Raw genomic sequence first — 25,637 nt, 5'->3', positions numbered from 1 at the left:
TCCTACCGGAAGTACAGAGGCGGCATGGCTGAAGGCGGAAACAAACTGTCAAACATTGATTTACCGTTCTAACTTTTTATGCCTTTCGAAACAAGACGATTCTCGCTTTGAAATCAGTAGCCGGTTCGTGACTACGAATCTGGTAACTGCGGAATGACAGCAGTTTACGGTGAACGAAGCAAGCGAGGCTGATAATGTGACAGACTAACCTAACCTAAAAATAAAATAAAAATAACCCAGAGTCCACCAGCTTCATTTGCAGTGATAGTGACAGTGACCGTCCGTTATCGTTTCAACACGTTCGCCGAGGTTGTTTCGAACCGGAAGCATGCAGCGTGATGATGCAATGGACGTTATTCTTATTTATTATTCTTATCTCGAATAAAACATTCTGTTTCAGTTCTTTTAAATTCGGTCAATCAATAAATTATAGTTTTTAGCCTGCAAAAAAAATGCGGCCATTTTCCAATCCGCAGTACGTCGATTGTCGAACTTTTGAAGGTCGACGGGATCGCAGCAAATCAAATTCGAAACACACAGTTTCGCTAATTGCACAAACAAGTTTCCAAATTGAAGAACACTGCTACAGGAAAAACAATCCACTTCCATTTTTATCTCGATTCAATTTGTATCCATTCGTTGAAATAGTTTCGAGCGGACAGGAAAGTTGTTACGACAAATCCGATTTGCTTCCGCAACTGTTTCCCAACCGGACCAGCCCCTGTTCGTGAACCAAAAAAAAAAAGGCAACGCCAGCTGCCATCCGTTTTCGACAAAACAGCCAACACAGCATCACAGCAGCTTGCTTTGTCATAGGTCTGGAAAACTGCAGAACACACACAACCAAAACAACAACAAAAAAAACATAAATCTATTTAAAAAAAAAGATCCATTCTACCTTCACTTCGTTGTTTTCTGACTGGTAGGTAGGTACTTAAATTAGAGGGGAACTTGCTTTATTTTTTTTTGTTTAGTTGTTGTTGCAAAGCTCTCAAAAGTTACGTGACTTTTATGACGTTCGGGTCGGAAACCGTGAGACAGGAAGTTTGAAAGTTTTTCGCTCACCAGCTCATTCCCCCTTCCCCCAGTCAAACAATTCAACCTACGATGCTGTCACTGTTTCGCTTGTTTGAGTGTTGGATGTAACCATAGTCACGGTGTACTGTCGAGAAAATTCAGTGGGAATATTAAAATATCAAATTAAAACTTGAACTCGCAAAATCACAGATAACAGATGTACAGGTTTGTATATGAACAGTGAGTAAAATATTTGCAGATGTCGCTACGATCAACACTGTTTTGGGTGCTACATTCATATCCCGCCGAATGTTTGTTTTGCTGTAGGTTTAAAATCACAAACATATTTTTGTGTTACTCCGATTGAATTGACATGTGATTTAAGGTTATACTTACAATCTTGTGAAAACAGTTTTTTTAATGCAAGAGCTGTTTTCTCCACTACCGCTAGAGAAATCTTCGAATAGAAAACATCACGTAATTTAGAAAAAATGTATTTTGCAATCTTAGGAAAACAGCCATTGTTGCAACACACGAAAGCAGTTTTCTCCGCTATCGCTCAGCAGAAATTCAAAACAGAACTATCAGTTTGTTTGACACAAAGCAAAGCCTTGGTATTACATTTCTGTAGTGGAATTTGACCTTCTGTTTCAACAGACTTCGCAGCCGATTCAGAGTGTACAGAACCAGTGCATGGCTAGTGCTACGCGATTCTACTGGTACTACGAATCCTTCCAGGTCGGGGCTCGAACATACGACAGACACATCTTTCTAAATAAACTGATATTTCATTTTTGAAGATTCATCAAACAGTAGCGGAGCAAACTGCTTTTGCATTTCTCAATAATGGCTATTTTCCTAAATTTGTAAATTGCCGCTAAAGCGACATAGCAATCAAATATTTATTTTATACTTAAGGAAATCGGAAAAAATAAGGGTCATTTATGTGACTAATTCCCCTTAAAATGTTAGATAAAAATATTATTTTAGCTCAGGGTCGACATGGGGGCTAAGTAATTTCGACAAAGTTCTACAGAGAGTCATTTTAAACCAATACGCAGAAGGTACTATTGCACTCTAAAAAATTTTGAATTTTACAGGTGACTTAATTCCTCATTCGATGTAATTCATAAAGACCTAATTTGTTAAATGACGGAAAATTTTATTTGTGATGACTTAATGTTAGAATAGCTTGAATTTTACTGGTTTCGACTGTAACTTGCATTCTGCTAGCAGGTGCGACTGGATGAATTTAATTGCACCTTTTACCAGCCAAGCAGATGTATGCTTCTGTGGCTAAGTCGATTAACAGACGTACTTGCGATCCAATGATACTCGGCTCAAGTTGCGGCGGTTGCTTTCAGTATTCTTTTTTTATTTCAACGAATTTCATGCATAGAGTTTTAGACACAATATTAAATGTTCTTCCACGTGAATTTGCGTGAACAGCGACGCTTCATTTATGTGCATCTTATAAGATTGATGATTACAGGGATTTTTTTAAGTGTGTCCCGTAACTTGAGTAGAGTTAATGATATCACGCGTTATTTATTTATTTATTTTTTTTTTGAGAACGGCCCATAAGCAACCTGTCAACTTCCACTTACGAAAGAAAATGGAAGCGAGCTATGAAAGATAGAGTATTAAATTTAAGAACAAACGAAAGAGAAAACTTTTTCCTGCCGTTTACTATTATGACTTACTCTCAGCGAGTGCCGAGTCATTCGAAATTACTGTTCAAAGTGAATGTTGATGGATGGCTTATTGAAGGAATGAATGAAAGAAAAGATTCAAAAGAACTCAAAATTAAGTAAAAAGAAGTCTAATAAAAGGTAGTTTTTATTTTCCGTGTATGCTTGAATCCACCCGGTGGATTTTGTCGGCCCAATCGTAACGCTTCAATCGGGCCGTCATCGGCAATATTTTGTGGTATCAAAAGCTTTCATGCACGATGTATCCAACCCACATTATCGAAATGACGAAATGAGCAATAAATTCTTAAACGACTGCTCGTTTCTGGGTCCTCGATCAACCCGATTGACAGTGACATTATAAATGTCATTGATTTTTCGCTCATTTTATTGTATAAGTCATCAACGCGATCAACACTTCACTACACTCCAGCCCACTTGTTCGCGGCGGGAAGATGTCTGCCAGCCATTTTTGCCGAAATTCTGCCAGAACTCCGGCAAATGTCTGGCAACAATGCAACAACCGTTTCCGGCAGAGAATTTCGCCTGGCGGTTATTAACGGTTATGTTTCTGTCGGATTCTTGCCATATAAGATTGGTAGAACCGTTTTGAAGCGGTTCTAAATTTTTAGCACCTTGGATTTAATTTTTCAATAAAAAACTACATATGAAAGGCAATAAGTTATTGCCCATCATATATACTAATTATGGAAAATGTTATTGCCAATAACATTGCTTTTCCACTACCAAACATATCCACATTTAAATCTCATTTACCTCGTCTCATGATTCGTTTTTTGTATGTATGTGCGGGATTGACGAATATCAAATAAAATCGAAAAAAAGAAAAAACTACAAGGATCAGCCCCTGGGGTTGTTCGAGGCATTGATGTGGAACAAGGCAACCAAAATTTCTAATGATCGATATTTTCAATTAATCGTCACACTTTTGAATCCGCAAATGCACGAGAGTCTGCTTAGATTGATCTTTATTAGAAACCAACACCGAACACGCGAACCCAGAATATAGACTCTAAGGCTATTCGCAACGCGGTGATGGATATCTGGTCTAAAATGACATACTATTGTATAATTTAAAACTCAAAAATATAACTCGAGCTTGACGATCTCAACGGAAAGATTTAAAATCTGTTCTATATATTTCTGTAAATGTATTGGTGTTGTGTCTATTCACTTCACTGTTTCAAATCAGAAACAAACAAACTAAATTAATAATTTCGAAAACGATATGAATATTTTTACAGATCATAGTGAGCTGGAGTACTACTAAATGAAACTGTATTATTCAGTGCAAAACATTTAACGCTTATATTGATAATTTCTGAAATGTCATTCGAAGCTTTGACATCTCGTCTTTCAGATTTCGTAACAGAAGCTCACGCAAAAAAAAATTAAAACAGTGTTCTATTCGTGTCTCAAATATTCATTAATTTAAAACAATTTCGTCAAGCAGTTTTAAATCTGTTTTAAATTTGCACTCGAAAAATGGAACTAAATCTCAGCGTCGTGATTGGCATGTTTCAGTTGTAGATATAAAGTAGATCAGTCCATATGAAATAAAACAGCGTTGCGAACAACCTAATAGTCATGATTTGTATTTATTTTGTAGCCGACGAAATTACATCAATAGCCAAAATGTATACAATTAAATGTTTGTACATGCTTGCGATACGGATATCGATATTTAAGCTTCTCTTCACCAAACTTGTGTTCAAGTTTTGTATGCAAGCAGTTATTTTTATAGCGTTTCTCTACCATTACCACCATTTTGCGATTTCGGTTGAAGCGATAAAATATTTCTCATTATCAATCGAGTTCATCTTATATAAATTAGAAATTAGTCTTATGCACTCAAAATTTACCCTGGGGTAGTTGTTAGTCTCTCAGGCGAAACGACATAACATGGGATTTCATCCAATCTTGCATGACACAAGATCAGAGCATACCAATAAAAGCTTCAAATCGTTTATGGCACTTTTTGTCTTGCTGTCTAGCAACAACCTACCTCTAGCAAGCTACGCATAAGACTGAAACGTTAGCTATAATTTCGCTTCTATTTGTAGATTCGCGTGCTTCCAACAGCTTTGCTTTTACTTCGATTGACCAATCAGAGCGATGCTTTCCCTTTAGCTGCCCTTACACGAGACAATATTATTGTCAATGCAAGGAGTATTGACAATACTTTTGATCGTGTAGTGGAAAGTTCATTGGATTGACGAAAATATTGTCAAAAAATCAAAACTGCTCATCAATCCGACAATACTTTCTCTCCAGAGAAGAAACTGTCAAATATGTGCAGTGAACTCTTCTCTCAATGTTTCAATGTTCAGTTGCAATATTTGAAGCTTCAAACGCTTGATTTTATCGAAAAAACCCTTCCTAATCCACCTAGTGGTGTGATAATGCCTTTCTCTTCTTTCATAACAGTCTCATGAAAATATGTTTCATACTTTTACTAAATAATTTTGGATACTAATTTTGTCACCAATTGATTCAGATTGATTCGAGTAGTTCACAAAAGCATGCTTCAGTGTTTATGTCACACAGTCAGCATCATTTTTCCAAACTAGTGCTTGACATTTACGTTGCCTATTTGTAATCAGTGATGCTAATCTAAAAAAAGCCTTCTTAGTCCATTTAGTGGAATTTTCATATATCTTGAAAAATCACCATAGGGGGGAAATTTGAAATTTGAAATTTTCAAAATCGAAAAAAAATTTTTGATGCCAAAAGGCTTAGAATTGCATGAAACGTCGAGATTTAGTGTCATCTCGAAAAAAATTTTTTTTGAAAAAGTTGACTTTTTGGGACTGAAAAAATATGAAAGTTGATTTTTTCAAAAAAATTTTTTTTTGAGATGACACTAAATTTCGATGTTTTATGCAGTTTTAAGAGTTTCGGCATCAAAAAAAAAATTTTGATTTTGGAAATTTCATGTACTCCCCCCTATGGTGCTTTTTCAAGATCGAAAATTGTCAAACCTTTACCACCGGGCAGCACCCCTTAAGCATGTCCGATTTAGGTCAAATTTTGCATGAAGGCTTTTTTCGAGGTGCTTAAACTTTTGAGCACTAGAACTCAACGGAAATAGAGGTGATACCAAAATTTTGGCACCCTTATATATATAAGACCGGTAAAAATCAACGTGTTTTGTCGGTTACGTCACTTATACAATCATATCTCCGGAACCAAAAGTCACAGCCATTTGATCTTCGAACTTGATCAATGGCCCGACAGTAGCTTTCAAACGAGCCTAAATTTGTTAAAATCGGTTCAGCCATCTCTGAGAAAATTGAGCGCGTTCAAATATCTTCGAAAAGTGCACACACATACACACACAGACATTTTCCGATCTCGTCGAGCTGAGTCGAATGGTATATAACACTATGGGTCTCCGAGGCTCCGTTCGAAAGTCGGTTCTTCCAGCAATTCTAATACCTTTCTATAGAGAAAGGCAAAAAGCGGACTCAAGTTACCAAGCCAATTGGATTGACGGTATTGACAATACTTTGGATTGACAATAATATTGTTATGGGGCACTTTACCTTTTCAGAAAAAAACAGCAATTGTTGCAAAACGCAAAAGTAGTTTTCTTAGCTGTCTTCGAGCAGAAATTCAAAAGAGAAATATATATTTGTTTGGCACATTTTCGCTGAATAAACTGATGCTTTCTTCGATTCATCAAGCAATAGTGGAGAAAAATGGCATTGAGTTTTTCAACAATGGCTGTTTCCCGGAGATTGTTTGTGGAACCTTAAACTAATTGTTTCGACATATGAGATGAGCGGTGGAGCAGAGATGATCAAGATGAATACTTGAAATTGATTCCGCAAATTTCCAGAAGCGACTTGTTGTTTGTAATTGTAAGGCTTAATTGTAGACTGAAGACCTTAAAAAATTTAATGGTAAATAATACTGGTTTATCGGGAGGAATAAACCTGTTTTGAGCGGTTGTCCATTAGCTGCTTAACCGCTAGTCTGATGATAATACTTAATTTTGTTTGATGAATGTTCGTAGCATGACAATCACAGGAAATTATTGAACATTCGAAAGCTCAAATTATCATTTTATTAAATTAAATTAAATATTTTATTAATTGTATCAATAGTCGTCTCATTATTTGAGTCACCTCATCATTTTAATTAGTACTCGATCTATAATTAACGAATGTTCGGTCTTGAGAGTCAATATCAGGAAGAATTATATGAAACAATGTGCAATTTTTCTGTTCTAGCGGAGTGAATATGAGGAGTGATTATTCCGGTATTCTTCTTATCGTTCAAGCCAATGCATAAAACAGTAGTGGTAAAGGTTTTTGAATGCCCCGAATTCTCCTCCAGATATGGTATTCACGATTTGCATTTGGTAATTGGTCAAGTAATACAAGGTTCGAAAAAAGGAATGATTTGGCTTAAGTAGCTTACAAATGTCATGATGTCATAAGCAGCCTAAGCATCCTGTAATCAAATATATTATATATCAATATGGATCACTCTTGCGATTCACGAGGGACATCACAGTAAAGTGCGGTAGTAAAAAAGGTTACTAATACACTATAAATTTTTTAATGCACATATGACAGTTTTCCTAATCAGTACACTGAACCAAACAACTCCAAATATATGGTATATTTCTCGATATACACTGCACGAAAAAATAAGGTGTAAATACGGTTTAGAATAGTAATCTGATACTAACTCGGATGAGAACATTTTGTTTTCATAAAAATCTCTATTATTATATAAATATATGTGAAATGTGCACACAGAACTAAACAAATTATTATTAATGTTAGTTCCAGAATTTTATCAACATTTCTGAAGTATGTACTACAATTTCTTGATTTTAAAAATAACAGTTACGGTGATAAATATATACAGTATCAGGTTGTTTAATAAATAAATAAATGCTTCAAAACAAAACAATTTAGTATATGAATATACCGTAATTCGCCTCAATTAAAGCTATCAATTGAAGTAGAAATAATAAGTATAACTTGTTCTTTTGCTTACTGTATTGCACTTATCATACTATTTATTAATATTTTTGCAGTGATAAACAAACTTTCTATTAGTCGAATTTTGGAATGGAATGAAATTCAATTACTTTTTACAAAATAAATTTCGATATTACAAATTTTGACTAAAAGTTTTAACTAATCGCAAAACAGTTCACAGCATGGGGCAGATCGATTAGTATATGCACTTTTAATTCATAGACAATTTATAAAAATGACCATTTTCTTTTATATTCTAACTTTACCTGAGAAAAAATAATGTGCAGCAAATTTAAATTCAATGTCATGAACGCAATGAAAAAAATATCGCGATCAAAGTAACTTGTAATACATCGTTCATTTAATTTTAATTTTGTTCTATATATCAGAAGTGATCTGCCAAACATTGCCTTCACTGCCTATGGGTTTCGTCTTTTCGGCATTATTATACCATTCATGAGCAAAGTTAAATACTACTTCATAACTCTTGAAAGTGAAGACGATAGGTCTAAGCATAATTCTACATTATTTATAGGCGATAGTTACTTTCGTCAGAAAAAAAAACACATTGAAATATGAAAATGTTCACACCACTATGTAGGCATCATGCTCAATTATTTTTGACATTTCACTTCTGGGTGCACGCTAAACGCAAACTATTAAACATGACTGAACTAATAGCCTTTGCCGTCACGAGATGGTGTTACTGGGATGTCTTTTTCGATTTGTATTGAATTCGTTAAAGTGATCCATATTGATATATAATATATTTGCTGTAATCCACCCTTAAATTTTTACTCTAAGCGGCTAAATGAAAGAAAAATCTCTTTATTTGACCTCATTATTTCAGCAGCAAAATCCTGTCATTAATTCGTTAAAAAATCGTTCTATATGTTGACATGTTCAACTCACAATAGTCAACATTATTTATCCAACTGATCACATTGTACACAATGTATCAACTGGTAAACGGTGTCAGAACTTTTGATCCTGATTATTATATATTAAGAACAGTCAAATGCGTTCCACCAGTCATTTGGCAAGCAATAAATGTGATACCCTATTCAGTACGTGTTTCAAAATAACGAATCACATGCATGTAAAAACTTCACCCAAAACTGCTCGTTGCGCGCCAAACGTTTTCCCAACGATCTAGTATTCTTTTCTTTAACAGCGAAATACTGAGCATTTTGTTACGCGCCAAACATGAATCAATCTAGCAAGCATAGAAGACTTTTTCAATGGAAAGTTCCATTTCCATACAAAACAATTTTATGGATTTTCCACACCTTTCCGGTGAATTTCCCAAAATTTTTTAATGTGCGAACCCGGTGGGGGTAAAAACTGACCAAACAAAAAAAAATCATCTCAAGCCGTCCATCCGTTCTTAGGTGATGCGATTACAAAGAATGATCTCTGCATTTATATATATATACTTCCGTAGAAAAACGAGTTGTAATTGTTCAAAACCTGACCATATTTCTACGTGAAATTTTTTGAGTTTCTAGTTTGCACCCGTATATAGAAAACAAAAATGTGTTCCACATTAAAATGAAGAAGACAGAAATAAACAAGACACGTACGGCGAGATAATGACGCATTTTCGTCTGGATAATTTTGACAGTAGGCGGAATGCAGCCAGCGTTTTTGACGGTTGCCGGAATTCCTCACAAGCGGGAGCTAGAGAAATGGATGATGCTGACTAAGGTAGGCCTGTTTGTTGGTTCCCAGCAAATTTCAACAGTTTATGCTGGAATTCCAGGAATCAGAACAAATTGGCTCAAATGGCACGTTCCCCTTGATATTTGGAGATTTGTGCCTTAAAAGAATCCGAAGAAAACGAATTGACAATCCAGTCCGCATCTTTTCACTCAATTCCGACAGATTTCCGACTCAACCGGTTGGAGGCAAAATTCTTTCGGAATCGATTGTTGCACTGGAGCTGGAATTTATTCGGCATTCATTATGATTTCCACATGGAATTCCGAATAAAAATTTCCAGCCGATTCAGAATTAGGTTTTTTTACCGTCACTGCTAACCTCAATCGGATGAACACATTTTGACAATTCAGCGGTACTGTTTGTAAACAGACTTTTTTGTTTGTTTGTCTGTTGACAAACGGATGAGAACGTTCACAGTCCATATCGCCTAAATAGAATTTCAAAACATTTGTTGTTTCGATTCAGAGATTTATTGAACAAAATTGGCTGGTTGTGAAGTGTAAAGATGATTGTTTGAGATGTGTTCCTCGATTGTGTTTAAACTTGTTTGTAAACAGTACCGCTGAACTGTCAGGAATGAATTCTTCTTCATTTGCGACGTCACGATTAAAAATCTAATCGGTAGTTTGTTTACACTGAAAAAAATAAACAAGGAACACCATGAAGCCGAATGAATGAATGAATAGGTTGCTATTGATTTTTATCCTGATCTGAATTTCTATTCCGGATTTACGTGCTGTTGAATGATTTGTTTTGAGGCCTCGAAGAAGGAGAGAAATCTGAAAAAAAAAATTAACACTAAACTGTATCCGATTTATAAAAGCTTAAGTTGAAAAGAGGAATATTTTTTCATAGAGTGGTGTCAAGAGAGTTTTTTTCGCCGAAGCTCGAAACAAACTACACGAGGAACTACGAATGACCCCACAGAGGAGTGTATTCACCGTACATTCTGCGTCACAACTAGCCAAAGATTATACTTTCCTAATTACATATTTTCGTGACCGACCAAAATTTGATTGCCTTTCAAGCTTCTGCCGGCCATGGGTCACCGGGTCGCAGAGTAGCTAGCTAGCTATTTTCACACTGAACACTGAAACTTACTTGACGGGATTACTTTCGCTCCTTCATCCGCAACGGAAAAGTTTAATTACACTGACAGACGTAGAAAAGGGCAGCCCCCGAAGTGGAAACGGGAACGGACTTATTAGTAAGCACTTCTAGTTCTAATTAAGAATTTGTTTTACGGCGTCGTCGTCGTCAATTTCGGTGGCAGCACGGCGGATGTGACGTCCGCCGTCCTTTCGCCTTTCTTTCGAGCAACCACTCTATGGATTTCCGATGGAAATCACAATTTTAGCACGTCATCAACGCGAAACCGCAATAAGGCAAACGTCGTACCACAATAAAAAGTTGTTCTTTTTCTTTTCTTTTTTCCCCCCGTTGGAATAAAATGACCAACTTGTGGAACGAGTCAAAACCAGGATTTGTCACCGCGAAAGAAAAAACCGAACACAAACGAGTTAAATTTATATTGTAACTTTAATACGTCCGTTTGACCTGGTAGTTCAGTTAAGAATAAAAAAAACATGAGACGTCAACCACTCGCGCGCTTTTGATGACGGTAGTTGGCAGCGCTGTCTGCTGTCAGTTGAGAGATGTTGACGAGGGGCGCACTGATATTTTCTACACTCCTCCTCAGTGTGATCCCTCGTGATCCGGAACGAATTGCATCCCCATCATTTTAGCAAACCGTCGAACCTTCTGAGCTCCCAAAGGCTTCGTTAGTAGATCAGCTGCCATTGAATCCGTTGGACAATATTTGAGTAGCAGCTTTCCGTCTTGACAAAGATTCTTCACGTATTGCTCCTTCGTTTCAATGTGCTTAGATCGTCTCGTCGCTCGCTCTGATCTGACAAATGCGATGCAGCTCTGATTGTCCTCGTGAATTACGGTTGGATTCATCTGCTCCTCGCCCATATCCTTCAGCAACGCTCTTATCCATGTTAGTTCTTGACAACACTCGCTAAGGGAAACATACTCTGCCTCCATGGAAGAAAGTGTTACCGAGGACTGCTTCCTGCTTATCCAGGCAATAGCCGCTCCACCGAACAGAAACACGTAGCCAGAAGTAGACTTCCGATTTGACACGTCCCCTGCCCAGTCAGCATCCGTAAAACCGATGAGTTCTCCTAATTCTCCAGTGAACGACAACTTCCAGTGTTTGGTTCCAAGTAGATAACGTACCACCCTCTTCGCCGCTGTCCAATCAGCTTCAGTTGGACTGCTGACTCGTCGACCCAAAATCGATGTACTCACTGAAATATCAGGCCTTGCGTATACTGATACGTAGAGCAATGCCCCAACCAAGCTCCTGTATTGTGACGAATCTTCGAACTTTTCCTTACACTCTATCTTCAAGAATCCTTCGTCCATTGGAGTTTTCGCATGTTTAGCATCTGACAATCCGAACCTTTTGGCCAATTTTTCGATGTATCCGCCTAAGTTCAAACTGTATCTGTCATCCTGACGCTGAATCTCCAAACCCAAGAAGTATTGCAGTTCTCCAAGATTTGTGATTTCCAAATGCTTTTTCAGCTCCTCAAAGATGCGCTTAGTAATCGCTTCGTCAGCACATCCCAAAACAATGTCGTCGACATAAACCAGTAAATATACCACTTCATCGCCGGATGACTTCATGTACAAACATGTGTCTACCGAGCTCTGCCGAAATCCAAGTTGAACCAATATATCATGTAGCCGTTGATTCCAACATCTAGCGCTTTGCTTCAGACCATATATGCTACGCTTCAGCTTGCAGACCAAATTCTCCTTCCCTGGTATTTGAAATCCTGGAGGCTGACGCATATACAGCTCCTCTTGGAGCTCGCCGTGTAGATATGCTGTCTTCACGTCAAGATGCACCAACGATATCTTCCTCTGACTTGCAATAGCCAGCAGCGTCCGGAACGTAGTTTGGCTGGTCACCGGTGCGAAGACTTCATCGTAGTCCACTCCAAATTGTTGCGAAAACCCCTGTGCAACTAAGCGAGCCTTGTACTTTATCAGCTCCCCTGTTGCATCACGCTTCACTTTATACACCCATTTACTTCCGATAGCTTTTCGTCCGACTGGAAGCTCCGTCAATTCCCACGTTCCGTTTGCATCGTGGCTAGACATCTCCTCCTGCATCGCTTTTTCCCAATCAGCAGCTTTCTTGGATTTTCTTGCCTCATGAACGCTCCGTGGTTCCTCCGTCACTGAGCGAACTACATTAGCCTCATCATCCAGTCTCTTCGCCGGTATACCTTTGTTGACCCTCGTAGAACGACGCAACTCAGGAGATGCTCCTTCAAACGACGACTCGCCAGCTGAATCCTCGAAGAAATCATTTTCCGAAGCACTATTATAGCTGGTGTCCACTTCTCCAGGCCGCATGTTTTCATCTATCTCCTCCTCAGACGTTAATTCTTCTGTGTCATTACCATCGGTATCTTCTCGCTGATTCGCTGGGTTATTCCCGAGCGAGATGTCCACTTCTATAACTTTCGGCTGTGTTGCTTCCCGCACAGACTCCTGGGCATCCATTTCCAGCTCGAGAAACTTGGCATCTCGACTAATAGTTATTTGATCATCGGCTGTGTTCAAGAAACGATAGGCTTTCCTATTTTCCGCATAGCCCACAAACTTCAGTTTGATTGCCTTTTCGTCCAATTTCTTCCTCTTCTCATCAGGAACATGCACCCAAGCATTCGATCCAAATACTCGCATGTGAGAATAATTGGGCTTCTTCCCATACCACAACTCAAAAGGAGTGCAATCCAAAGTGGAAGATGGGAGACGATTGTAAATATAACAAGCGGTCATCACTGCTTCACCCCAGTACCTCTTACTGATTTTTGCTTCCAACAACAAGCACCGCGTCATCTCCATCAGAGAACGGTTCATTCTTTCCGCCTTACCATTTTGCTGCGGACTGTACGGAGCCGTTTGTTGCAGTGTGATTCCATTTACACTCAGGAACTGCTTCAACTTGTGGCTAGAGTATTCACCACCGCCATCAGTTCGTAGGATTTTGGGCTTTCTACCGAACATATTATTCACCAAGCTCACGTAGCTACATATCTTTTCGTATGCTTCAGATTTATGCTTCAGCAAATAAACAATCGTAAACTTGCTGAAGTCGTCAATCATCGTCATGACGTATTCGTTACCGCTGGGAGTTGAATCTTCCATTGGCCCGCAAAGATCAGAATGCACAAGATCTAGAATAGCATCTGACTTGGATTCCGAAATTGGGAACGGCGCTCTAGACATCTTCCCCTCACAGCATACTTCACATACCGATCGAACACCACAGTCGCTCATCTTCAGATTGGTTCCCATTTTCTCGCTGATTATCCTTTTTACTGCATCCGGATGACGATGGCCCAACCGTCGATGCCAAAGATGCTGACACATACCTGAATGGCTAACCGATGAGACTAGACACTGTTGACTTGGCTGCTTCAAATAATACAAGCCGTCCTTCCGCTCTCCGACAACAACTGCTTTACCGCCTCGCAGTATTTGGCATCCACCAGATTCAAATCTGACTTCGAATCCTTCATCAGTGATGCGGCCAACCGACAGCAAATTGCCGGACAAACCAGGCACGAACAACACGTTTTTAATGTCAACGTTTTTGTACTCACCATTTCCGCCAACTGCTGGTAGCTTACCAGTACCGATACCTTTTGCAGGGATTTTGCTGCCATTGGCCATACAAACGACTTCGTTCGACGTAGAGAGCACAGCCAAATTCTCCGCTTTTCCAGTCATATGCTTTGTGCAACCGGAATCCAGTAACCATTTATTATCTCCCGGTTCGCCCGCACCGATAGCACAATCGTTGGACTCCACCGAGAAACACACTGAATCTTCTTCTTTTTCTTCTTCCTGCTGTGACACTGATACCTTCGCTTTCTGCTGCAATTTGTTTTTGACACTTGCATTGTCACGGTTCGATTGTTTCCCTGCCTTCAACACTGGACAGTCCCGCCGAAAATGTCCTTCTTGTTTGCAACAATGGCACAGCATTTTCTTTTTCTCACCACCATCGAAACGATTGGACACTCTCATCGCTCTGTCTACCGTTCTATTTTCACTGCGGCGCCGCCATTCGTCCAGAAGTTTTCCTTTCACAAATTCCAGTTTCAACTCTTCCACTGGACGACTCTCCAAAGCCGACAACAGAGCACTGTAGTTCTCCGGAAGACTCGACAAAATAATGGCAACAATCAGGTGATTTTCTAGTTTTTCACCGATCGAATTCAATCTGTGCACTAATTCAGTCACTTGCATCAGATGAGCCGCCATATCACCACCAGGCGCCAGTCGCAGTGAAAACAATTTTCGCAACACATGAATTTTGTTCGTGAGAGAATCACGCTCATGATAGCTCTTCAATGCTATCCACATTTCGTTCGCTGATGTAGCACCCATGACGTGGCACAATTGGTCATTTTCCAAGGCTAAACCAATCACAGCACGGGCCTTTCCGTCTAGAAGTTTCCACGCCTCAGTGACCTCTTCCGGCTTCGGTGCCATCACAACATCGTGCAGCCCTTCTTTAACCAGCAGCAGTTCGATTCTGAACTTCCAGCTTGGCCAGTTAAAGTTGCTGAGCCGTTCCAGCACGACTTTTGTATCCGCCATTTTGCCACTGAACGACGCGAGAAAATTTTTCCGCACTAAAACTTTTCTTTCCGGTTCCCGAACGATTTTTAACCGTACGCGCTCCGCGATCCTGGGCCCATAACCTGTGGAACGAGTCAAAACCAGGATTTGTCACCGCGAAAGAAAAAACCGAACACAAACGAGTTAAATTTATATTGTAACTTTAATACGTCCGTTTGACCTGGTAGTTCAGTTAAGAATAAAAAAAACATGAGACGTCAACCACTCGCGCGCTTTTGATGACGGTAGTTGGCAGCGCTGTCTGCCGTCAGTTGAGAGATGTTGACGAGGGGCGCACTGATATTTTCTACACAACTGAAGACACCAGTTATTTTTTTACGACACCCGACGATAATGCGACGGATCAAACCCGGACACGTTCTTCACGTTCAGTCTCCGGCATCCATCCGGTGCCGGTGTGTGTAAAACTAGCAAGCTATCGTTGATTACCAGAATGATTTCCACGTTTCGGTTCAGTGTCTTTCGCCTCGTCATAACCAAGGACCATGGCCTGCTTCGTCACAAGTTTGAGGGTGAACGTCAAACAGCATGTAAGTGACAAGGGAAAAGGAAAAAAAATCACTTTCCGGCTAGCCATTTTCACACCACACCGACTGTAACAGAATCGGTCGGAATCAAAGAAAAAGTAAAGTCTCCGTTTCTAGCGCATCCTCTCCCCCAGAACGACAATTTCATTGCGTAACGATAATCATCCTTGCCTTGGACTTCCGTAGAAAAACGAGGGCAGAGTCACGGCCCCGAAGATGAGAACAGAGCAAAACCGAAAAATGGTTTATGGCCTCATAAGATGATTAGAGAGGGGACATTTCGGTCGGATGTTCGGGGGGAATGGGGCTTTATCGGGTATCATTTGCACAGAATTACCTTCACTAGTGGGACCGTGGTTCGAGGCGCCGAGGTTCTCAACCAAAAAACAATAAAGAACTGAACCTGGTTTTTCTCTCCTTTTTTTATTTTACAGGTCTCATCCCGTTCGCCGAACTTTCCTGTGTGATCAGTTCTGCTTTCCCCATCTTTCTGTTCATTGGATTTCTGTTCCTACCGGAATCCGCCCGGTACCTGTGCGCTACCCAACAGGTCAGCCGTGCCCGGACCATCCTGACGAAAACTCACACCAGCGATTCCCTGTCGGTGCAGATCATGGAAAACAGTTTGAATCACTGGCAGCAAACGAAGTGCACGGATGTAAAACTGCTGGAAAGTCTTCGAAAATCACAAAACACTCGCATCGTCATCCCGACACTGGTCCTGATCGTTTTCCAACAGTTCACCGGAGCCATTCCGATGATGTTCTATCTGAGCCGGATCTTCACCCTTACCGACGGTTTGTACACTCCGGACTGGACGGCTATCTACGTGGGTATCATTTTTACCCTAAGTCTACCGGTCTACCAGCTTCTGACGATGAAACTCGGAGACTACAAACTACTGATCTGGAGCGCGCTACTGATGGCCGTTGCAATGGCTGGCCTCGGTTGGCACTGCCATGCCCAAGGAATTCACGGTCATTCGGACGAATTCAGTCACATTCCGTTGTTGTGCTACGGAGTTTTCCTCTTTCTGTATGCCATTAGTTTTCAACGAGTTCCCTGGAAATGGTTAGACGAAAGTGTTGAAGAGGAAAACACTTTTCTGCTGCGGACAATCGCAACCACGATCAGTTGGACGGCGATGTACTTCTGCGTACGGATCCTACCGACATTGATCGGGCTGATCGGTGTCGGATGGCTGTTCTGGAACATCACCGTAGTTCTACTGTTTGCGATGACATTCGTGCTGATCGCACTGCCAAATCTGGACCGCAATGGCGTACGCAGTAAGACACTGGCCGAGTGCAGCAGTGCGTCTTCGTCCACGAATCTGGAAACGATGGACGCTGCAGTGTAGAGAACCGAGCAATGCCACTCCTGACGACGCAAGGAGAGACGCTAACAGAAGACTGATTGCACATCATTAACCGGACCTTATTGTGAGGGATTAACAAAAAAAATTTAACCGGAAACCGAACAATTCTAATGCAAAGAGATAGATTTAACACAAAGGGGAAAAACCGATCGATTTGCGAGTGGTTTTGATTGGATTGCCTTAAAGTTTTGAAATAATTTTACTTAATTGTCTATCGATAAGTTCAGTACCGGTGGTCGTTTATCAATCCACAGAAAGTTAGGTTAGGACGTATTTTACGAAACAATTTGATGTTATTTAACTGTTACAATTGAGAAACTTTATTTTGTTTATTAAATTTACATGGAGTATGTTAATAATTAGAATCGATTCATTCATTCCGAAATTGCAATGTTTTTACATTACTATTAATTTGATTTTGTTTTGTGTGTGTGTCCTCACAAAAATATTGGCGATGACAGAAATTAACAGCAGCAAAACCAATAAAAGTCATTGACGAAAAATAATTGTCACTTTCAGCACCGCTTGCAAATTATGAGAACGATATTCCAGTCAACAACAAAAGCGTCGGTAGAATATCGGTAGAAGTAGTTTTGAAATTGGGTTCTATCTTTCGCTGATTCTTTCAGGCCCTTATTACCGTTCTCTTTCACATTCACTTCACTTACATGTCACTTCACTTGATTTTACCTATTACCGGTATCACGCATAGTGAAGTGATCACTGTGGTAGAAATAACTAATTTTTTCAACAAAATGTTGGTAGCGTGATGTTTATAATGACATCAAGTTCATTCAAGTAATTACTTTTGTCTCTGAAGTGACTTCCGTAATAAGGACCTACATTTACTTCACTTGGTTTTCACTGAGTAGTGATAGCGGTAATAAGGGCCTCATTCTCTTTCGGTATTGAGTGAAAATCGTATGCAATATCAATCGATATTCTACCGACGCTTCGAGAATCGTTAAACGTTAAAAAACGATTCACAATTAATCTTACCGTATCTATTGTAGTTTTGGTTTCCAGGGAATCCTTTCAAATACAATTAGGTAAACTTCTCGGATTTTCATTACATTGAAGAGAGAATGCGAATTGAAATTCGGTTAAATTTACCTACAGACGATATTTTGGTTTCGTCTTGTCGAACGAAAACCAGTAACATTGGCATTGACACTCTCTTTTGTTAAAGTGAAATACAGAAATTATTCGCCTCTTTTCATTTGTTATTAATGTGAACATTTTCGGACGAATGGACAGTTAACGAACGAAGATTCTTGAAATCGGATTGGATTCTTTTATTGAAAATAGGATGACGATATCCCGACCTGGAAGGATTCTTAGTGTCAGTAGGATCCATAGTACTAGCCATGCAATGATTCTGTACACTAAGAATCGGCTGCGAAGTCTGTTGAAACAAATTCCACAAAAGGAATGTAATGCCAAGACTTTGCTATATCCCCATTCCCCTATGCTCCAGTATCCATCTCGTTTAGAATTAGAGTGAGATCTACTGTCTCCCTTTGAAAGATTGATTTTAAGGATAAGATGAAAATAGATGCATTTGCCTAGAGTTTTGTCGTCGCTATAACAGAACAATTTTTTTCTGCACTATTCCTTCTTAGAGTAAAATAAATTCAAGTAAATTCAATATCTGTCCGATTTTATCCCAATTCGTTAATTGAAAGTCGAGTAATCGGGAACATGATGAGAGCAATTGCAATTCTCCGTATTCAAGAACACCGGAACACTGCGTACAAGCGCGATGTAAACATTCTAGATACAAAGAACACATCGTAGAAGTCTTGAGTGTTTCGTTTAATGAGTCATAAAACGCATCACCTTAACAAAAACAAACTGGATGAAACGATATTTTTTGAGATCATCTATATACAACACTTCAAATGACAATAGTTCACTGCATACATCGTTCACGAATAGCATTAGAAGAAGTGGTCGAAGGTGGTAACCTTGTTTCAACTTAGGCGGTTCCTGGTTTCGTGTCCCGGAAGTAGCGGTCAGAACATCAAAATAGAACTCATGCGATCATTTTATGTACCGGTGCATTGTATCGAAAACACGTTTTTTTCAGTAAGGAAAAACTGTTCATTCTCATAAGCCCTAATACTGCAGTTTGATGAAAAATTTTACTATGAAATATTCAATTATACTGTCATTGAAACAAATATTCACGTCGATGCTTGTAGCTTAATCATCAAAACAACGATCCAGTCACGATAATAAGCAACATGAGCCAGGCCCGTACCCAAGATTTCTAAATAATTACATATCTGTTTTTGATTTCGGGAGAGGCCAGTGCCCCTCGAGCCCCCCCTCTGGGTACGTGACTGACATGAGCCTACAATTGTACTCAGCATTGATTCTTTTCACAGAACCAAATCCAGCATTTCCGGGAAAAAAACAGCCATACTGCCAACTTCAAACTGACCAACTTTGCAATATGCTGCGCAAAGTACCGCTCTTCGGAAAAAAATGGGGTTGATTTTTACTGTGGAACTTTACTGGGTTCCGGAATTTTCGTAGAATGTCCCGGTTTCAAGAAACTTGGTTTTTCACAATCCCTCGGAGAAATTGGTAAAAATATTAAGTCAACCGCAATCAATTTTTCCACTACTTCACTCAGAGAGTTTTCTTCTATACGTATAAAAAAAGTCGATTTTGGTCATTTGGTGGTTTTAAATTTTTCTTTCGCGTTAGTTGTTAACGTTTCGAAAGATTTTTGCTTCGAAACGTTGGCCATTTACGTGAAATAAAAACAAGCATGGTTGCACCAGTTTCCAGTTTTGTTTTAACGTGATTGCATGGCTACTCTGATGGAAAAACTTATTTGATGACAACTTGTCAATTGACATTTTAGAAGAATGCCAAAACATGCTAGCAGGGTTGTGCTTGACTGACAATTATATCATGTTATTTAGGGAAAACACGTCTTAAAGTGACAGATCTGAATAAGAAATAACGCGAAAGAAAAATATGTAATTTCGCTTAAAATATGAAATCAGAAATTTCTCTAATTTTGTCAGTAGATACGAACTAAACCTTTAAATATAAACTATATTTATTTTATTTGATAATCCAATGGTTTTCCTTCTGGTGTAATCTTTCTTGTTTTGATAATATTTGATCATACAAAAATCTCGCTAGTAAGGGAAAATGCGGGGCTCACAACATAGTCTAATGCACATGCAAGACTTTGTATCACTTCTCGTCACTTAACGATATGTAATTTTCGTAGACCATGTTAGTTTATACGGTCGTTTTCTGTGTAATCACATTTACTATCAACACAATCACGAATTCAAGAATTCTCTGTTCGCCTCTAGTTGAGATGATAAGACTACAGTTCCTTCGACGTGACCTATTTAGGTATCCTCACCTGGTTGTCAAACCAACAACTTTCTAAGTAGCTAAGAAAAGTCGCAATTTCCATTTATTCTCAGTCAATGACAACAATGACTATTCTAATCTGGCTCTACTTCCACTTGACGAGCACTTCCTGACTAACGGTGACCTTCTCTATCGGACTGTCTAATCTGAACTCCTCATCTGTCTGCTTTCTTGTCCACGGGTCGACGCCCGAGACGTACGATTATCTCTCGCGAACTGCCCAACTATCTAACTTTCCTGTTGTTTTTTTTTACAACCTACAGTTTTACTTCGCCCGAAGTTTTTAGTGCAAGCTGAGCTCGCGATTTTAAGTCAAAAGTTCATCCGACTTTCTCCCAAAGGTTTGCACAAAAAGCCGAGACCACTGTTACTATCCCAGCGCCAGTGACTAGTACCAATGAAAAATGGCGAGTTTCCTTCACAACTTCATACTTTTCTACAATGCTGGCAAATTCAATTTGAAAATAAAGAATCAATGTGCACTCAGTTTTCTTGAAGATGGTTTAACCGATTTTCACAAACTAAGATTCAAAAGAAAAGTTTTGAAGTTCTTTAAAAATTTCTAGAATATTCGATCCAGCTCCGACTACCTATTCCGGAGCTACAGCACGATAAGTGGAAAGTTTTCAATTTCGTGAATATTTTTCCACAAGCAATGGCAAAACAGGTGTAAATCCCTTGAAACTGATTGATAAATACTTCTAGTTTGCAGAACTTGCTAGTTGGTAGATAAATGAACTTAATTCGGCACTACTGGGCCCCCGTTGCCTGTTCCGGAAGCAACGGAAGTTGTGAATAAAAACTCCAATAAAGGAACTCATTTCGACTTCTTAGCAATGGTTGAACGAGGTTTGATAAAAAAAAAGTTGACAAATTTGAATTTTCGAACCTATAAGAAGCAGCAGGCAGCCAAACGTGGATGCGTGGAGATCTCTCGCTCCAGAATTGAGGTATACAATCTTGTATTTAAGTCGTTATTTCGAGTCCAGAACTAAGATCCAGAATGGCGCAGAATTCAGCAGATGGTTCAAAATTTAGCTTCAATGTCCAGATGCAGAACTCAGGTAAAAACCATGTCAAGAACTCTGGTTCGGAAATCAGGTCCAGAATCCAAATTTAGATCAAGAATCCTGGTCCAAGACCAGAAGTCAGACTCACAATCCAGGAATCAAGTCGTGGTCTAGAATCTCTGTTCAGGTTCGAAATTCAGATGCTGTTCTAAAGTTCAGATCCGGACTTCAAATGCAGAGTTCGGTTCCATAATTTCAATTTAGATCCGGAATCTCGATCCAGTTCTAGGTACAGAATTCAAGTACAGAATTCAGACACAGAATCCAGATACAGAAATCAGGACTATAATTTTAATCCGGAATATAGGCCCAGAATCAAGTCTAGAATTCAGATACAGAATTCATGTTCAAAATCCAGTTTCAGAATTTAAATTTAGATCCAGAAATCAGAATCAGAATCCAGGAATTCGAACCGAATCGAAGACGAAATGTAAAGAAACAAATAAGACTTATATTTTGTTAGCGTACCCAGTAAATTCGAACTTCGGACGAATCGTGCACGAAGCTTTCGATGCCGTTTCGAACAGGATTGTCCGATGACGGCTCGATCGCGACGCTATGATCGAATCGATATCATGCTTTATTGGTCTGATATTCCAGGTCCCAGTACAAAAACAAGACCGAATCCAAGTCCAGAATTCAGGTTCGCAATTTAGGTCGAAAATATCGATTTTAGTCTAGAATCAAAGTCTAGAATTAAGCTACTGAACTCAAGTCCTGGATTCAGGTAATGATTCAGAGTTCAGTTTTAGAATTCCAATTAAGAGTCCGGCTCCATAATATAAATCCAGGTCCGAAATCTCGATCCAGGTATAGAATCGAATTAAACAAATCAGAACTATAATCCAAGTCCAGGGCCAGAACTCAAATACAGAGTTAAGATACAGATCCCAAATCCAGAATCCTGGTCCAAAATTCAGGTCCAGAGTATAGATGAGGAATTCGGGTCAAAACCAGGTCCAGAATTCAGGTCCTGAATCCAGATCTAACGCCAGTAACCAGACTCAGATTCCAGTAACCAGGGATCGAGGATTAGGTCCACAATTCATTTCATGAATTCAGAGTTCAGATCCAAAATCTTGCTTTAGACCTAGAATCCTAGTCTTGAATTAATCTTCAGAATTCAAGTTCAGAATCTTGGTCCTGGTCCAAAAAGCAGGTGCTGGTTTAAAATTTTGGTCAAAAACTCAAGTTCGGATTTAGAACTCAGATTCAGGTTCAGAATCTCGATTCAGGTCTAGGTATAGAATCCAAGTACCGAATTCCGATACAGAATCCCGATCCAGGAATCGAGACTATAATTCAAGTCCGAAATCAAGGTCCAGAACTCAGATACAAAATTAAGATACAGATCCAAACCCCAGAATTCAGGTCAAAACCCAGGTCCAGAATTCAGGTTCACAATTCGAATCCAGAATCTAGGTCTAACGCCAGTAGTTAGGCTCAGAATCTAGTATCCAGAAATCGAGGATTAGGTCCACAATTCATTTCATGAATTCAGAATTCAAGTCCAGAATCCAGGTCCCGGTCTGGAATCTCGCTTCAGATCCAAAATGCAGATGCTGGCTCAGACTTTTGGTCTAGAATTCAAAGGCGGAGCTCAGATACAGATGCAAAATTCAGAAATGAAGACACTAATTCAAGTGCGAAATCAAGATTCATAAAACCTTTGAAGAATCCAGGTTCCAACACAAAAATAAAGCCAATAATTCAATTCCAGAATTCTGAAAAGACTACAGAAAAGTCAAACCGAATCATAACGCCCTGTTTGACAAAATTTCTGCTGCCAATGCTGCCTTAAAAGCCGTCAATAACCGATTGGCGAAATTCACTCCAACTTGTACGCGCCCGGACAATTTTGACAGCAGCCGGAATTCTGCCAACCTTCTGACGGTTGTCAGAATTCATTACAAGCGGGCTTCGGCAAACGATTCTAGCACTGTTGCCAAACTTTGGGTGGAACTCAGCCAAAATTCCGACCGATATTTTCGATTTTGTTCAAACTAAATTTCTTGACATCTAAAAAGAGTGCCTGCAGGTTTGAGCTTTCTGATTACGAATGTCAATAATTAACATCAAACAATCAAAGGTTTCAAAAACATGACTAGGCTCCAAAGCTTTCGTTCACAATCGGAATAGATTCAGTTGATTAAATCAAAACACAATCCTCTTTACGTAGGTAAAGTTTTTTTTCCTCAATCATATTGACGCCTGACGCATCTCGGATTGTACCATCATTTCCAGTATAGAACTTCCTACTCCTAATCGATAACAATCAGCCACAAATCGTGTTATCAGCGAATACCCCTCCTGTCTCTCTCACTCTTCCGACGAATGCATGCATTCACGGTCACGGTTATACAAATCGCGTGTAGATGAATCTAATATTTACAAATCTATTCCCTAATGTTGATAACTGCAGCGGAGATGAGCTAATGTTTAACAATTATGACACATTTGAACGATTCCGCGTTCGATTTCTGTTGTCGACTGAATCATTCAATCATGACGGGTGACGGATGAGTGGACGCCTGTACCGTGGCCTACCATGATTGAAATATCAAACCCAGCCAATAATGGCTGTACCGGCATCGGATAGTATTCTGACAATCGACTTGACATATGTGGTTATGGGATTATTTCCGGATGTAAATTTATTCATTTCCCAAAACGAATAATTGAATGAGATAAATCCAAACAAAAAAAAACGAGGACGTTTGCCTCAACGTTTGGGCTCTATTGTGTAACCGATGCCAGTGTATTTGCGGCGAACTGAAACCCGCCCACTACTACTCCCACTAGTGGCACCTAGCTGAGAATAAATGGCTATTACGAACACTAATTTGACGCCATTATTATATAGTCATGGCTTTGCAGGTCCCGCTTTGAAAGCCTACCATCGCCATACTCGAAAGACAAAACCTAAATTTAGCGTGAAAGTACACGAAGACGGCACAACAAAACGCATCCAGCACAACCCAAGGCCAGCGGAAACAATTACACATGGCAGTCAGCCCCATGGCCGGGACCGGAAATACTATGCACCATACCGACAGAAAACTTCTAACGTCTCGAGGGGGAAGGTGTCAGCGGATTTCAATGGTTTGTGCTTGCCGTGCTGCCTCCGCCACTGTCACATGGCAGCAATTTGTTGATGGATTCCGTTGCACTCTCCGTTACAGCATTACTCGGTCCCGGAGAGTGGGAAGGGAGGCAATTGCTAAACTTGACGACGACGAAACCTGGTAGTGCAATGCAACTGCCAATTGAATAGTTGTCGCTTTGAATGGGTTGGAATCTGCATGGGATTTGTGTTTGAAGGAAAAATGTTTGGTGCAAACGATTCGAAACAATACGTCGAAGAAATTGCCTCCAGTGACGGTCGAGTTTGGGTTAGATAATATCCAGGCCCCGAAGATGGATGAGTTTCCGCTTGCAGATCAAACTACAGCCATATGTGAATCGTCAAAATCGTGCAAGTGGAAGTAAACCTAAATTGCCTACTGCTCCGTATCAGAGTGTACTCATTTCACTTCTTGCCAGCGAAACAATAGTCACAACTGTATAGTAGAATGTCGGAGAAGCAAACCTTCAAAGTTGTACAGAACGAACTGAACGAACACAAGATACCCTTCAAAGGCATGTTACCTTCATTATTGTTTCTTTTGGTTGAGTTTTTTTTTTTTTTGCTTTGCCAATGTCTCTTTCCGGTAGCTCAGCTCCAAAGAGCGCGTGGGTTCTGGGAAAAAATTCAAGCAGCAGCATCATCAACGGACTTTTGCTTCACTTTGTTATCACTGTCCTATCCGTTCGTTTGACAAACCAACGGAAATGACACAGCAGGCTGGTCGATTCGTGCTTGTAATGAGGCACTTCGTAGACTGGCCAACCCTAGCATAGCCTACTGCGAAACGCAACGGAATTCTATTGATGTTGCTGGTAATGTTTCAAATTAGGAGTATCAGATCAATTATCGACTAATGGTCGATTTTATAGCAGTAAACCAACCGGGTATGCGCCTAACATTTATGCAATTTATTCAGTGAAATTCCAATTGCCTTCATCGACTCGAG

The 25,637-nt window shown here is 39.7% G+C and overlaps 1 protein-coding gene across 1 annotated transcript in view; it reads left to right on the top strand.

Moving 5' to 3' along the window:
* Nucleotides 1–17,448, top strand: part of LOC131425922 (facilitated trehalose transporter Tret1-like) — a 45,419-nt gene extending 27,971 nt beyond the window's left edge. The window contains exon 4 of the mRNA XM_058588226.1: nt 16,146–17,448. Within this exon, the coding sequence (XP_058444209.1) occupies nt 16,146–17,071 (926 nt within the window). The 3' untranslated portion in view covers nt 17,072–17,448. The remainder of the gene's footprint in view (nt 1–16,145) is intronic.
* The last annotated feature ends 8,189 nt before the right edge of the window (nt 17,449–25,637 follow it).

The sequence above is a fragment of the Malaya genurostris genome, chromosome 1, assembly GCF_030247185.1.
Source record: "Malaya genurostris strain Urasoe2022 chromosome 1, Malgen_1.1, whole genome shotgun sequence".
NCBI lineage: Eukaryota > Metazoa > Arthropoda > Insecta > Diptera > Culicidae > Malaya > Malaya genurostris.
This window is presented reverse-complemented; position numbering and strand designations above follow the sequence as displayed.